Genomic DNA, 17230 nt, shown 5'->3' on the forward strand with positions numbered 1-17230 from the left:
TCTGCGGAGCCTCCATGCCCAGGAAGACATCGAGGCGCGGCAAACCTTCCATGTATTGGTGGACAGTGGAAATCGCAGAGCTCCGGAAGGAATGTCACAGGCTCCGCCGCTTAACACAACGTCTAGGCGACCGGGAGGAGGCATGTACCATAATGATGGAGTACAAATCAGCCAAAAGGAGACTCCGCAGCGCAATAAACAAGAGCAAAGCTCGCTGCTGGCAAGATCTGATCGACGAGGTGAACGGGGATCCGTGGGGACTCGGTTACAAACTTGTAACCCGAAAAATCGGGGCTCTGCGGAAACCCTGTTCACTTAAGGCCGAGCAGATGGACCGCATTGTGAGGGCACTCTTCCCTGCACACCCCGTATGGGATGGTGACGTCGGCGCGGAGAGCGCAGAGGACTGTCCACTTTTCTCTGTAAAAGAGTTGGAACAGGCAGTCCTCTCTATGAAAATCAAGAAGGCGCCAGGACCCGATGGTATTCCAGCAGAGATGTACAAACTGGTTTTCCAACACCGGCCAGACCTACTACTCGGCGCATTCAACGCTTGCCTGAAAGAGGACATTTTCCCTGCTCGTTGGAAAGTTGCGAGGCTTGCGCTGATCCCTAAAGGAAAAGGCGATCCCGAACTGCCGTCTTCATACCGCCCATTATGTATGCTTGATACTGCTGGGAAAGTGCTCGAAAAGCTCATCAGAAGTAGACTCGCTGAAGCGATACGCGCTCCCAGAGATTTATCTCCCCGGCAGTTTGGTTTTAGGGCAGGGAGATCGACAATTGATGCTGTCATGCAAGTCGTGGACACCGTTCGACGAGCAGAGGCACATAGCCGCCGAACTCGACGGGTGGTACTCCTCGTAACACTTGACGTCAGAAACGCCTTCAATTCCGTAAGATGGAAAGTCATTCTAGGCACACTAGACAATACCTTCAACGTGCCGAACTATCTCTTACGGATTTGGCACTATCTGAGGAACCGCTCCCTGCTCTATGAAACACTAGAGGGTCAAAGGTGGATGGAGGTCACGTCGGGGGTAGCACAAGGATTCATCCTAGGGCCGGACCGCTGGAACGCTACCTATGACAGTCTGCTTAAACTCGACATGCCAGAGGAGTCGCGCCTGGTCGGCTACGCAGATGATGTCGCAGCGCTTGTTGCTGGACGCACTGTCGAACAGCCGCAAAGCAGACTCGGCATATTGATGCGACGGGTAAGCGGATGGATGACTACTCATGGTTTCAACCTTGCACGGGAAAAAACCGGAGTAGTCATCCTGACTAAGAAGAGAATTCCGACCCTGCGTCCCATATTGTTCGGCGAGTCTATAATCGAGTCAAAATCAGCGGTAAAGTACCTCGGGTTGAGTCTTGACTCAAAGATGAGCTTTTCTGAGCAAATCCAAGCAGCAGCGAACAAGGCTGCGGCTGGAGTTTCGGCGTTAAGTAGGCTAATGGCAAACATTGGGGGTCCTAGGTCTAGTAGGCGACGTCTCCTGATGAGCTCAACGCAGTCTGCCCTGCTCTACGGCGCAGAGGTATGGGCTGGCGCTCTTAACAAGGAGGTATATCGTAGACGCCTCGCGCAAGTACAGAGACGGGGAGCTTTACGAGTGGCGTCTGCGTACCGCACAGTCTCTGAACCGGCCGTGATGGTGATCGCGGGAGTTATCCCCGTTGCCCTTCTTGCTAGGGAGCGTCAGGCCATATACAAGCGCAAGGGAGATGAGCCAAGGGAGGTGGTTGCTCGCAAAGAACGGCAACACACTCTAGACGAGTGGCAGCTCTCTTGGCAAAATGAAACTAGAGGCAGATGGACTGCGCGGCTCATCGGCAACCTAGGTGCGTGGCTGAATCGGAAGCATGGTGAGACTGACTATTTCCTTACCCAATTTTTAAGTGGGCATGGAAGTTTTCAGTCTTACCTGCACAAGATTGGAAAGGCGCATTCTCCGGACTGTGTGTTTTGCAATGGAGTTGTGGACGATGCCCACCACACTTTTTTTTCTTGTGGAAGGTGGGATGGGGTTCGTCAGCAGCTCTATTTAAACACAGGGGATCTCTCTCCAGACAACATTGTGGAAGAGATGCTGAGGACTGCTGACAGCTGGAACCGTGTTGCCCATTACGTTCGGGCCCTTCTCGTTGCTAAGAAGATAGAACTCGACCGGTGGAGGAGCCGGATGGCAGGGAGTTCCTTGAACTGACAGTTCCCTTCCTCCTCTCCCCTCCCGTTGGTGAAAGGAATTCTCTGATTTGAAGGCTCCGCAAGGCGGGAGAGATCGGGGGCTGGCCCGAAGTAATGTGACAAACGATTCCAGGCTAGCTCTCTGACGATGGGGAGGTGTTTAGTTGGTAGTCCGACGATGTACCGAATCGGGAGTCCAACACTGTGTGCGTAAATGCATTCACCTACCCTACCCAAAAAAAAAAAAAAAAAAAAAAAAACAAAAAATGCTATCATAGGCGGCTTGTAGTGACCGCGGCTGCGCGACGGGAGCGGAATTTCATTCGGCTCTTTCTTAATTAATTTGCTTAAACAATGCATTTAATAGTGTGCAATTGCCTTAATGTTCGCCGCAGATTGCACATTATTCAATGCATTCGAGCGAATTGATCTTGACAGGAGGCGAATGATTTGCCGCATCTGCAGGCGCATGCGCATGTTGCCGCAACATTGCCGAGTGAGAAAGGCTATGTAGCGGGAATAGAAGCGGTGCACGAACAAAGACAGCGAGGATGTTGCTGGGGAGAAGAGTTTTGGCGGCAAGAGTTTTTTGGTTTTTTGGGTGGTGAAGTGAGGACGGAGAAAAGAAAAGAGGAGCGTTTTTTTGGTTTGCTGGCTGGAGAAGAAGAAAAAGGAATTGGAAAAGTTTTGGAGAAGAGGAAAAAGGAACGGAAGTGTTTGTTGAACCAGGGTTCGGGAGCGCAAGTGATTTTCAAGCAGTGGTGCAGTGAATAAGTTCAATCGTTAGCAGATAATAAAGGCACAGTGATTTGAAGCAAAGACATAGAAAAAACAATTGAAGGGACGGATAACTGAATTATCAAATGAATTAAAGTTAATATTTGGCGGAGAAGTAGAGTTCGGAATTCCCGCGCTGTGTGATTATATATCTTGTAATAATTAATATTTTCAATTTTAAAAACAAAAAAAATAGGTACACCAGCCGCCAACCGAGCTCGGCTTGACGACCTGGGTGAGTTATTGTTTGGATTTTCTTTTATTTTATTTTCTTTTTATTTTTATTTATTTTTCATTTGTTTTATTATTTTCTTTTTTTTTGTATTTGGACAATTGTTTATTTTTATTTTCATTTTTGGTGTTTATGATTAATATTATGGAATTTTATAAATAATGATTGAATAATCTGAAGTAGTTTGAGGACTTCCTCCCCTTAGTTCCTCCTTGCTCCCGCAGAATTCTTATAAAAGGGACATCCTCTAATCGAATAACTGGCCGGAGGATGTCGAGGAAGGGTGGGAACCTCAGAGGCCGCGCCTCGTACAAGATCTGAGGCGGAAGAGACGGCAATTGAGACGGTGATCCGTCGTGGATCTTCCCCTCCTTGATCGCGGCACTCGGGTCCGGAGACTTACGGCTCCACGCGCGCGGTCGAGCCGGTTTTTTTTATTTTCCAATTTAGCTCGCGTTCTGTTTGTCCATCGATAGGCATGTAAAATCGAAGTTAAAATCCGGTGTGGACCCACGCGGCACGTTGTTTTAAGTAATGAAGCGTGAGGGATCAAAGCGCTCAAAGGACCCCCCCACATTCCCGAGCCTGGCTAGCACAGAGGCGTGCAAGAACGTGTCGACCGAGCACTTTGATAGAGCTTCAATCTTTGTGGGCAGACCTTCACGGTCAATTTTGCCAATTTGTTTAGTTTTTTGGGATAGCTCTGCCCTCTAGGTCGTTATCGGCCACTCAGGATGATCGACTTGATCTCCTATCCCATTCATATCATTACAGGCTTTAAAGTCGATGAACAGATGGTGCAACTGTTGTCCATATTCCAAGAGTTTTTCCATCGCTTGCCGCAGAGAGAAAATCGATCTGTTGCTGATTTGCCTGGAGTGAAGCCTCTTTGGTATGGGCCAATGATGTTCTGGGCGTATGGGGCTATCCGGCCTAGCAAGATAGTGGAGAATATCTTATAGATGGTACTCAGCAACGTGATACGTCTATAATTGCTGCACTGTGTGATATCTCCCTTTGTATTTGTCCGTCGTCTTCAGTTGGCGGGACCTCCAATTCGCCGATCTTCTGGTTGTTCAGTAGCTCATCAAAGTACTCAACCCATCGCTCTAATATGCCCATTCTGTCGGAAATCAGATTTCCCTCTTTGCCTCGGCAGGATGCATCGAGGTGTATAAGGCTTCATCCTGCTGACTTGTTAGTAAAACTTCCGCGCTTAGTGCGGTTGCTCCCTGTACTTTTCGAGTTCACAGACTTGTTGGTTCTCCCAGGCTTCCTTTTTCCGTCTGTGAAGTCGCTTCTCGGCTCGACGGAGTTCGTGATAAGTCTCTGCGCGTGCCCGCGTTCTTTGAGAATGCAACATTACTCGGTATGCGACATTCTTCCGTTCCGTTGCTAGCTTACATTCATCGTCGAACCAGCCGTTCCGACTCCTTTTGCGGCTGGGGCCAGGTATGCTTGTGGCCGTATCCATGATAACGTTCTTCAGGTGGTTGTGAAGATCATTTGTTGATGCTTCATCTCCAGGTCCTCTGTTGACTGCAGTTATTGCGGCATCCATTTCCCACTTATAGGTGTCGCGGAGGGCTGTGTTGTGGAAGGCTTCAGTGTTCACTCTCACCTGATTGTCAGAGGGGGTTGTAGGTGGTATTGTTATTCGAGCTCGGAACACCATGCCAACGAGATAATGATCCGAGTCTATATTGGCCCCCCTCTATGTTCTGACATTCATCAAGGCTGAGAGGTGGCGGCGTTCGATGAGCACGTGGTCAATTTGGTCTGGAGAGGCCCACGCTTTCCGCGCAAACCAGGTACTTCCAACAACCATTTCGTGTGACCCTGCTAATTGAATAATCCGCAGTCCGTTATCATTTGTTTTTTGTGTGTACGCTATGGGAGCCAACGTATCGCCTGAATACGGGCTCCTTCCCTACTTGGCTGTTAAAATCCCCAATTATGATTTTGATCTCATATCTGGGACAGGCTTCGAGGGTTCGTTCGACTGCCTCGTAGAAGGTATCCTTCTTCGATTCTGCAGTCTTCTCTGTAGGGGCGTGAACGTTAATGAGGCTTATATATCAAAACTTGCCTCGCAAGCGCAGAGTGCATAGCCGTTCGTTTATGTTTTCAAAGCCGATAACAGCAGGTTTCATTTTTTGGCTGACTAAGAAACCTACTCCGAGCACATGCTGGATGACCGCTATAATATATGGTGTAGTGGCTCTTCTCCAGGAAACCGGTCCCTGTCCAACGCATCTCTTGTAACGTTGTTACATCAGCCCTATATTGGGACAGGGTATCGGCTAGCTACTCATCAGCTTCATCTCTGTACAGGGAGCGCACGTTCCATGAGAAAATGCGCAAATCATTACTCCGTTGTCGTTGCCGGGTTCGTCGTTGTATAATCCATCCAGTTCGAGGAGAGCTCTACTACCAAACTCTATCTCCACCTCTACGTGGTGACCTCTGGGAGTTCTTTCTTAACGAATAGCTGCAGACGGTGAAGTAGAGTCTCCCTCGCCTAAAAATGGGACAAATTGCACCAACTGGTCCTCCAGATTGGGGGTTGGGTAGGGCTGACAACCCTATACGGAAAGCAACTTGTCACGAAGCCACTACAGGAGCCTCGGACAGAATGGAATTTGTAACGACGAACCCGGCAATAAGAAGGGAATAATGATTTGCGCATTTTCTCATGAAACGTGCGCTTCATGTACAAAGTTGGAGCTGTCAAGCAGCTAGCCGATACGCTTTTCGGTTGAGTAGGTTTTGAGGATGGGTCGGTGGAAGAAATGGTCCCTTGAGACCCCTGCGCTCCCCACCGTTCTAACAGATGTCAAAACTAACAACTGATTCGGAAAGTACTAACCGAGACCTTTCATTTGATACCCCACATGACTATATTTGGTGAAAAGCAAATTTACACTCCCCTTTTTCATGGACAGACCTGTGAGGAGGTGCCAAATCTCCCATCAAGTACTAACCGAGACCTTTCATTTGATACCCCACATGGCTATATTTGGTGAAAAGCAAATTTACACTCGCCTTTTTCATGGACAGACCTGTGAGGAGTTGCCAGATCTCCCATCAAGCGCGATCCCAGGTGGCGGGTAGGGGCATATCTATTGATGTGTAAACATGTGTTCATGCACTTTTCTTTTCAGACTCGTGTGGCTAGTGGCATTGTACGGGCAAAAAGAAGCGGCATATTTGTATACAGCTGCTACGCCCCACCGAGCCTCACACTATCTGAGTTTGAAAATCTGTTTGACGATGTTGTTCACGACGCAAGGGGACGAGGTGATAGTCGGTGACTTTAAGATATGGGCCATCGAATGGGCAGCAAAGAGACTAACGAATTGAGGTGGTTCTCTAGAAGAATTCGCCCAGTTGGATATAGTTCTGGTCAAAGAAAAACACTTATCGAAAAGTGGGTTCTGGTTCAATTGTAGATTTGATTTTTGTCAGCCCTGCGCTGGTACGTGATATGTCCTGATAAGTTGGCGAGGACTTCACGTACATCGACCACCAGGCAATCACCTTTGAACTAAAGACCGAGCCACAGGGCAGAAGACCGCACCTCGAGAACCGAAATCTAAAACAAGACCAATGTGCGCCGAAGATAGAGAACTCCTTAAACTTTTATTTGGACCGCGACTGCAGGCTCTGAAGAACTGCGAGGGGACACTTTGCCGGGTTTCTGCTTTAAAACAAAAATTAGAGGCTCATGGTCCATGAACAAAGTAAACGGCCTACCTTCAAGAGAATATCGGAGGTACTTGATGCTTATATATGACGCTAGTAATTCACGATCCTAACCACTGTAATTCCGTTAAACGGGATTTAGCTGACCTGAGAAGAAACCCAACGATTCTAGCTTTGGTTCACTTTCTGGTGAAGAGCAGCGCCCACTGCGATGTCTGAGGCATCGCCGAACACGGCTAGGGGTGCATCCTGTTGAAGGAATACCAAGAGCATAGCGTCTACCAGCTGTTGCTTGGTGGTTTCAAACGTTTGGACTGTTTTTGGAGACCAGACAACTTTCCACGAATCTTTGGTTTTAGCATCAGATAGGAAGGTGTTAAGCTATGCATGGTAGTGAGTGGCTTTGGGCAAAAACGACCGCAGAAGTTTACTATGCCCAAGAACCTTCTTGGGAATTTGATCGTCTTTGGGAGCGGAAAGCTTCTGATCGCTTGCACCATATCATGGGCGGATCGAATGCCGTCAAGGGTGACGGAATGGTCCATAAATTTTATCCATTCCTGAAGAAATTTGCAAAGTTGAGAATTAGGTCATTATTAAGAAGATGTTGAAAAAGGCACCCGAGATGGCAAATGCTCGGACTTGGTTGATGATGCGGCCAGGACGTCATCCGATTAGAAGAAACAGAAGTCTAAGTTTCGTAGTACAGATCACACAAGTCAAAAGAGTCCAGAAGGTGTGCAAACTGCTGTCTTTGGAATATATTCGGGAGCGATAGGGATTTGGTGGTAAGCATTCATCCCGCTTACCAACAGGCGCTTGATGAGCTGGTTCTTCAGCAGCAGAACATAGGATCACTCGCTCAGCTTGTCAGTGGCCGGTACGAGGGATTCCTCGTCCAGACCGACCAATGCGTGGTTCTATTTAGTGGCGCCCGTCCTGACGTCTGCCAGCGAGAATTGCGTTTCAAACTACAGGAATCACGCCTCCGGTACTCTAACCGAAGGCAGAGGGCTCCGTGACATCCTTCTTCTCGCGTAACATTATCAACAAATTTTCCAATATGTGTGGCCCTGCTAATTGAATAGTCCTCAGTCCGTTATCATTTGTTTTTTCGTGTAAGCTATGGGAGCCAACGTATCGACTGACTGGTTCTTTCCCTACTTGGCTGTTAAAATCCCCAAGTATGATTTTGATATCATATCTGGGACAGGCTTCGAGGGTTCGTTCTACTGCCTCGTAGAAGGTATCCTTCTCCGACTCTGCAGTCTCCTCTGTAGGGGCGTGAACGTTTATGAAGCTTATATTTCTAAACTTGCCTCGCAAGCGCAGAGTGCATAGCCGTTCGCTTATGTTTTCAAAGCCGATAACAGCAGGTTTCATTTTTTGGCTGACTAAGAAACCTACTCCGAGCACACGGTTTACTGGATGACCGCTATAATATATGCTGTAGTGGCTCTTCTCCAGGAAACCGGTCCCTGTCCATCGCATCTCTTGTAACGCTGTTATATCAGCCCTATATTGGGACAGGGTATCGGCTAGCTGCTTATCAGTCTCATCTCTGTACAGGGAGCGCACGTTCTATGAAAAAATGCTCAAATCGTTGATCCGTTGTCGTTGCCGGGTCCGTCGTTTGAAAGTCCGTCCTGTCCGAGGCTCCTGTTGTGGCTTCGTAACAAGTTGTTGTCAGCCCTACCCAACCCCAACCTGGAGGACCAATTGGTACAATTTGTCCCGTTTTTAGGCGCGGAAGACTCGCCTTCATCCTACTCCGTCTGCAGCTTTTCGTTAAGAAAGAGCTCCCAGCGGTCACCACGTGCAGGTGGAGATAGGGTTTGGTAGTAGAGCTGTTGGTGTTGGTTCAGCAGGCAGGAAACAATCTAATACTCCAATTAATCACACTAACAGATACTTCACTAATTGGGGTGCGAAAGGGAGTGTTATATCCTCCGCGCTTATCGAACTCGCCGCCTTCCTGCTTTCCTTCCTCATAAATCCTCTTTGAGGACCTCATTCTGGAAAATAGCTTGTCCTCGAAAATACTAATTTACAAGCGTCCCTGAGATCAGGGACATGTCTCAATTCGTCATCCGTCTGTATCTCAAGTGTATCTCCCATAAAGCTGTAGCAAACATAATGGGCAAGCTATCATCCTTAAAAATGACTACTTCATCTGAGGTATGGCACGCATATGTGCAACTAATCTTTCTAATCCTTCTCACGTATGCTCTAATTAGAAATATCCTAAAACACGTACTCATTAGGTTAACTGACTTGTACTAATTCAAAACATTGCGTCGTGTGGACGTTAAATGGATTTACGACCAGCTCCTCTTATTTCTTCTAGTCATCCTTAATGGCGAGGACGAAGACTAGGACCAGGACAACGACAACGGCACCTTCGCCATTAACATTTCACATTTCCCATTCGAATTTTGCGATCGTATCATGCTGCGAGCAAGGATACCCTGCAATATCAACACATTTGACTATATGACGGCATATACCGTCACGCTACGTGATATCATCCATTTCGGCAACGACATTAAGTGTGATTGAGCGTTTTTAATATAATTTAAAATATCCAAGAGTTAATGACACCCGTGCGCTGATGATGTCGGTGAGTATGCTGCCCCTGTGGAGCTCCAGCAATATCCAGCCAGCTAGCTCCTGCCGTCCTGGATACATCCACCCTGAATATAGGTTGTGTGATGTGACGGTGGAAGCGATGACGACAAGTCGAGATGAGTGAACATAGAGGGAAACGTCTTACGAACATAAACACGTAGTCCTGACATTATGAATGCTATAAAGCGTGTCTGATTCCAAGACAAATGAGATGCGCTCAAGATGATATTAAAAGGAGACTTTCTACGGATGAATAATTAGTAAGAATTTGAACATGACATTCATACAATTGAATTATAAATTATCTAATTTGCTACACGGTATTTTCCCTATATATTTTTCGGGGAGCATTCGATGATTTATTCTGTGAAAATGTCACCGCGCTAAATGTGATTAATTGCTGTTGTTTTGTTACTGTTGGGATATCGTTAGGAAATGAGTGGTGGTCCTTGTGATAAGCAAGCATAGAAACTGCATTATAAATTCCTCGCCACAGTCACAATCACCTCATTTATAAAATCAAGACAATTGAATCTGAGTGTACATATATCATTCAGGATACGCTGAAATTCGGGTATCTTGAACTTTTGAGATAGGTATCGGCAAGAAGTGTTTTCGAAATTCATTAATCTTTATCCTGAAATACAATGCCAACCCTCAATAAAGGTAAAACTTCATTTCATTTCAACCTTGTGTGATAACAATGAAGATACTTACCGTGATCGTATATCTGGATTTATTGTATCTGTACGTGGATATGGTTTTGATGCGGCAACTGCTGTCTCCACCGAACTATCTTCCCGTTCACCCTCTAAACTTACAAATAAGATTGATCCCATAGCAGTATAGGCTATTACTAGAACTAAAACACCTGTAACGACAATAAATGTAGAAAAACGTCAATCAAAGGGACGAAAAAATGGAATTCAAATTAAAGTATATCCTAAAGAGCGCTTTATTTTGCAGCACCAATAATCAAAGGAGTGTATTTTCATCTATCTATGAGTCCCTGAACTTTCTTCGCGATTGACTATACAACCTGAGAGAATATAATAAAAAGTGTCTCTTTGGTCCCCCATCCAAGTACCAACTACTTCCACCAACGCTTAACTTTGGAAATCGGATTAATTTTTTTTCGAAATTATTAATGAACATAATGTTTATAACTACGTGCTATTTGGTTTTTAATTGAGTTTAAGAAGCAAATTCCCCTTCAAATCTTCAAATTTCAGTTAAAACAAAGGAGTAGCTCAAGCCACTGCCTACCTGCTTTGAATATTTCCTAACCCAGAAAATGTTATTAGCGCAGAGTTTTACTAACTCGCCGCTGATGCCTTTTGTTAAAAATAAGACTTAAACTCGGTATATACGACTCGAAATCCTACGAACTCAAATGCTCTCCTACTTACGTCACCTACTTTCTAGTTAGTCAACCTCCTCATAAATCTGTTCAACTTTCACAAAGCCCACTTTAATGGCTTCAACTACGCCTTAGCGTCAATCAATTGGGCTTCCATTTTATCTAACTCGACGTGTGATCAAGCTCTTTATACCCTTTATAATATCCAATCCAATCTCCTTTCCAATTATGTCTTCTCCTACTTGCCTTCGTTCTTACTCAGCTTGGTTCACAACAGAAATCCTCAATAACATCGGCACTAAACATGCATTACGGAAGAAGTTTACGGCTTCTAAGAATGACGCCAACCTTGCTCATTTCAAGGCTTTGCGCTGCGCTGTGAAGTCAATTAAACTGTTTTGGGTCCACACTCGTTATTCCCGTGACCCCCACCAATCCCCACCTCCCTTCTTCCATCAATTTTCCTTACCTAACTACCAACTCCCCACAACAATCCTGCGACCTTCTCTGTTCTTACTTCTATTCCGTTTTTCCTTCCTGAACCACTGCTCTCTCTACGGCTCCTCCAGATGCAGGCTGCTCCAAATCTCTCGCTATTTCTCTACTCCTTAGATGAATTTCTCATTGGTCATTTAGACACTAATATCGGACATGGTTCTAATGAGCTTCCTAACCTCTTAGTTTTTACCTGTAAACAACATGTTTCCTTCTGGAAGTTCGCTACTTCCCTCATTTTTGAAAGACGGTCCTTATCGTCTTTCAGGAACGAAAACTAGAGCTACCGTCCCATCTCACCTCCCTCTCCTTGGTCCGAAATCCTCGAGATATGCGTAAACGACTGACAGACCACGCAATTCGGTCACCTCATTGGCAAAGACCAGAATGGCTTCCTGAAACATCTATCTGTTGCTTTCCGAACTCTACCAACTTTGCTGCTAAATGCCTTTTTTCTTTCTCATTCCTTTCCTCCTTCCTTTGATGTTTTTTATCAATGACGTCCCCTCCATCCTCATCTGCCTATGTTTACTTCTCGCGGGGGACCTTAAATTAATTGCCTCTGTTTCTTCTCCGCTAGACGGTGCCCTCTTACAGTCCATACTTTGATACTTTCGTTAACTCGGTTAACAAGCTGACAATGAATGTCAGCAAACGACACTGAATATATTATTCTCTTAAAGTCACCACAACATCCTTTCCCTACCCTCCGAGCTGCTTCCCTCCCCTACCGATCTGCTTCCACGACCTGGGAGTAATCTTCGATTACAAACTTCGTTTCAGTTTCGACCCTATTTTCAAAACAGAACCTCCCCTGTGTGGACTATGCATCTTGGCTCCGCACCCTCAATCTCCCTTCCCTGCAGCAACGCCACATCTTCCTTGATATGTGTTCCCTTTTCAAACACTGTAATTGCCTGATGGACCGCTCTGCCAACTTTGATGTAGCTCGTAGTATTCGTAGTGGGGACATTCTTCAAGTCCCCTTGTTTTCACTCCCCGATCCTGAGACTTTGCCTAATCCTACAACGGCCCTTTACCTCTGTCCCCTTCCTTAGTTTTAAGTAGAAGTTAAGCCACTTACTTCCTCGCCACTTGGAAGACAACATGCAACTAGGAATATAACTTCTTTGTATGATCGTTAATTAAATAACACAAATATCTGACCTCATTTCAAAACATAGGTATAAACTTTGACATTCTCTTAAGATCCATCAACTTCCTCGTAGTAAGGATCAATATATATTGTTCTATAATTTGGTCTCCTTTTGCGGAGAGAGTGCCTCTTTCTTGAAGCGTTCCAACGCAAATTCTCTCCCCAATCCAATGATGATGTCTATAGCCAGCGCCTTTCTATTCCGCGCGACAAAACCTTAGTCTTTCCCTTCGTTCATCGATTGTATTTGCAATTGCGAATATCGTCTCCTCTATCTCCCCCAATTTGCGTGAATCCACCCCACCATTTGGTTACCTGCATTCTAATTTATTTAGCACGAAAGTATTTTCTCAATTAGACTTTGCGATACCGCTGTCCTTCCCAGTGGCGCCTCTAGACTGTCCCTTTCCTATGCCAATCTAGGGCAATATAAGAAGACATGCTCTGGACATTCCGTAGAACCTTCCGCCCGTTTCCACCTGTCATGCCACTTGCTCAATGATTCCTAATTTTCCGCGTTACGTGCCCATCAGAAGGAACACCGGGCCCGTTATAGATCCTCGTCATCTTATTGACCAAAATGTCCATTGGGATCATTTTAGCTACCGCATAGGCCGCTTCGTCGGAGAAGATCACTCAGCCATAGTAGAACACGCTTCAGGCGGTCCTCCAATAAACCACACTCATCTTTTGCGCATTACATGTTGTATGCAGTGCTGTTCCCTACGCTGGCGCTTCGTAGATCAATATAGAGCTCACCACTCTAGTTGTAAGGAGCCTTCGAGCACTTTTGAGCAACGCCTTTTCCCCAATGCAGTTATCGCCTTTTTTGAATTGAGGACACTTGCCACTTCCGCCAATATACCTGCTGTCCTGGCCCTCCTTTCCATCGCCCAGCGTGCACTAAGGATCACTGGTACATCCTCGACCTTCCTTCCTTCACTACAGACACTTCAATTGCTTCTTCAAAGATATGCTCTCTAAGCCGATCGATTGGCTATTGAGTACGGACTTTCACGACTTTCAGTAGCCTGTGTGATGCCTCTGCTGGTAGCCAGATGATTGCCGTGTGCATGCTCCATGCATATTTTTGAGGCTCACAATGGATGCCGTGCAGATTAAACTACTTTACCAAGGCAGCGCAGATTTCCACCTCAATAATGACCTAGTATAAGTCTTTGAATTACATAGAAATTTCATGCTTTTAAGTGCGCAGCGTAGCTTATTGCCCAGTAGATTTTCAACTTGTCTGCGCAGGCTTACTGTTTTGATCTCATTAGACCTTTTCAGCTCCAACATTAGATCCGTCTTTTGATTGCTTCGGATCTAGCTGATATTTCCCCCGTCACCTACGTCGGCTGTGCTACCACCGAAAGAGTTATTGTAGGGTTTTTATGCGATTCTTTCGAATTTTCACGTGAATAATTGTACAGACCCACCATATTCTACGGTATGCATGCCTTTAATGAATTTCGAAACAATACTAACCCGAGGCAAAATGAAGTATGACTCTTCTAGGTCAGAATACTATTCAAAAGCCTTTTTTTAGGGACAAACTGATCGTACTTTTTTAGAATATTTAGGGAGCTCCTAAATATTGAAGGATATATCATAATCATTAAGCGTCTCCTGAACGAACCCGCCTCTCGACCCTTAAAAACTTCTAGTGACCTCTTACGCTCCGACTACTGCTTATGACGTCCACCGTGTTCCCTTCGTTCTGCGCTATGTTATGAGTATTTTAGGAAACGATATGTTGAGTTTGTACGCCCCTACTTCTAAGGTGGTTGAAGCATTAGATGGCGCAGTAACCAAGCTGTCCACTACTGAGGCACTGCAATCGAAAAGTATCGGGGACCAGCAATCTGCAAGTTCACTCACAATAGATTCCAAACCCTTGTGTCATAAATTTGCATTTCATCATCCACACGTGCACGTGCATACGCATCCGCCCAGCATTCCCTTGTCCGCACAAAGGGGCGTGCCTAACGGTGGAGGTGAAACCTCCTGACCTTATGGTCATCGATCTTTTTTTATAGAAGTGGAAGTCTTCCACTAAATACTGGCCTGGAAAAGCCAGTATAAAGAATTTTTACCACTAAAACTGCCCCTGACTCCCCTCCTTCCTGGCCCCGTGGAACTACCATTAAGTATTATATTACGACCTCATCTGTACCCTCATCTGTATCATACCAAAATGTAATTTTCGAGAAGTAACTTTCGAGGATCTTAGTCAAATAACTGGAAACACCCATTTTAGCCAATGACCTTTCTATCTATTCGCAGCTGGTTCTTATACAGGGTGCGGCAGCATAACTTCCTTTTTTCAAAACTCAATAAAAACTATTGTATGCATCGGAAAATATTTATCTACTTTTTATAATGTAGGTACATGTCTAAAGTTTTTATTTACATTGTTTCGAAGATCAAATCTGTTAGGTGACGTCCCCCATTCTCCATACATTGTGTAAACCGATTTCTGGCGTTTGTCATGACTCTTGTTAGCATAGCAGGTGTTATGTTGGGCAGTTTCTTCTTGGATGTTGGTCCTCAAATCTTGTAGGCTTCTTGGACGGTTCACATAAACACTGGATTTTAAAAAACCCCATAGAAAAAAATCACAAGAGGACAGATCGGGAGAGCGTGCCGGCCATTCCAAATCGCATCTAATTTAGATAAGGCGCTCTGGAAAGTTTTCCCTCAAAACAGTCATCGATGCTCTTGAAATGTGTGCTGTTGCACCGTCTTGTTGGAACCAAGTGTCCCCCAAATCCAAACTTTCTAGCCGTGGGAAAAAAAATTCTGTAGCATGTTTACATACCGGTCCGAATTCACTGTCACTGTAACCTCATTTTCCTCAAAAAACCAGGGACCAATAATTCCAGCTGAAGAAATTGTACACCACACTGTGACTTTGGGTGAATGCAAAGGCTTTTGATGCAATTCTCGATGGTTGGTGTCAGCCCAGTAGCGCATGTTTTGTTTGTTAACCGACCCACACAAATGAAAATGGGCTTCATCGCTAAAAAAAACAATAGCACCCTCGAGAACGACATCAAGAAGAAGCTCACACGCATTCATCCGAGAATTAAAGTCACGTTCTGAAAGTTCCTGCACTATCGCCATCTTATAGGGATGAAAATGAAGATCATCACGAAGAATTCTTCTCACAGAACGATCGGATAGTCCAAGGGCAGATGCGTGTTTGCGCGCAGAACGCCGTGGCGATCGCAACATTGACGCTCTCACTGCTTCAATGTTCTCAGGTGATCTAACGGGCCGAGGGACTCCAGTTCTTCCTTTTGTCGCACTTGCAGTTTGTCTGAATATAGTGACCCATGTAACAATTGATTTGCGGTCTGGGACGGGAGCCAACGGGGCTAAATTAAAGCGATTCCGAAATGCACGCTGTGTTGCAATAACCGAACATCCGCTTGAAAAGTAAACCTCAACGGCAAAGGCACGCTCCTCACTATTCCAACGCATGATGGCGACCGAACCGTGTCGGGACAAAACTTTACAGTATCCCCTCTTGAACGAGACCACTAGCGCTCCGCTATGACATCAATTAACTGAGTGGCGCGCATTTTAAAAAAGGAAGTTATGCTGCTGCACCCTGTAGTTTCACGTTCTTTAGAAGAATCCTCGAAATGGAAACTGACTGAATTTTTTTCGAAAAAGTTTGGAAAGAAATTGTTCCCTTGTATCGTTAGAAAGTCAAACATTTTCCATATAAAATCGATGATATCTGAACCGACAATTGTTTTAAAAATAATTCAAGGAGATGGTAGTCCTATATTGGTTGAAGTAAATCATAAGATATTGTTCTAGCATCAAAAACCTAATCGATTTTATGAAACCCTTTGCTTACTAAATAAACTTGCTGGTGCCTTATCAAAAAAATCAGACTTAAAGTCGGTATAAATCCTTCCTTCCTTCCTCACTTGTTTCACTTGCTTCGTAGGTAGTCAACCCCCTCATAAATGATGAAGGTTTCAACTGAACGTTAGCGTCAATCTACTTGGATCACATTAAACTCAACATTGATCAAGCTATTGACACCTTTTATAATATCCTGCCTGATTTCCTCTCCTGTCCCTTTTTCTCCTACTTGTCTTCGTTTTTACCCAACTTGGTTCACAACGGAAATCCTTAATAACATCCACCTAAAACATGTATTGAGGAAAAAGTTTTGGGCTTCTAAGAAATGCTTAATGAACGTCGAAACCGCCCTTGCCTGCGGTAACTTGAAACAGTTTTGGTCCCACACTAACTATACCCGCAACCCCCAACAATATTTTCCTTCTTGCATCGATTCTACTGACCTAATTTCACTGACCCAGCTGCCAACTCCCCGCAAGAATCCTGTGACTTGCTCTGTTCCTTCTACTCTTCCGTTTTTACATTCTCAACGACTGCGATCTCTGCGTCTCCTCCAGATGCAGGCTGCTCCCAATTTCTAGTTATTCCTCTCCTCACGCCTTCTTTAGTTGAATTCCACATTGTTAATTTACACAACAATACGGGATCTGGCTCTGATGGGCTTCCCAACCTCTTACTTTCTACCTGTAAACAGCACATTTCCCTCCAAAAGTTTCGAAGAACGCTACTTTGCCCATTTTATAAAAGAGGCCCTTATCATCTCTCAAGAGCGGAGACTAGAGAACTACCGTCCCACCTCTCTTC

At 45.2% G+C, this 17230-nt stretch overlaps 1 protein-coding gene across 2 annotated transcripts in view; it reads right to left on the reverse strand.

Moving 5' to 3' along the window:
- The window catches only part of LOC119654509 (TWiK family of potassium channels protein 7), a 644233-nt gene that overhangs the window by 162109 nt on the left and 464894 nt on the right, over nucleotides 1–17230 (reverse strand). For both annotated transcript variants that reach the window (XM_038059947.1, XM_038059946.1), the window contains one exon: nucleotides 10251–10404. In XM_038059947.1, coding sequence (XP_037915875.1) covers nucleotides 10251–10404 — 154 coding nt within the window. The remainder of the gene's footprint in view (nucleotides 1–10250; nucleotides 10405–17230) is intronic.

The sequence above is a fragment of the Hermetia illucens genome, chromosome 4 (genome assembly GCF_905115235.1).
Source record: "Hermetia illucens chromosome 4, iHerIll2.2.curated.20191125, whole genome shotgun sequence".
Taxonomy (NCBI): Eukaryota; Metazoa; Arthropoda; class Insecta; order Diptera; family Stratiomyidae; genus Hermetia; species Hermetia illucens.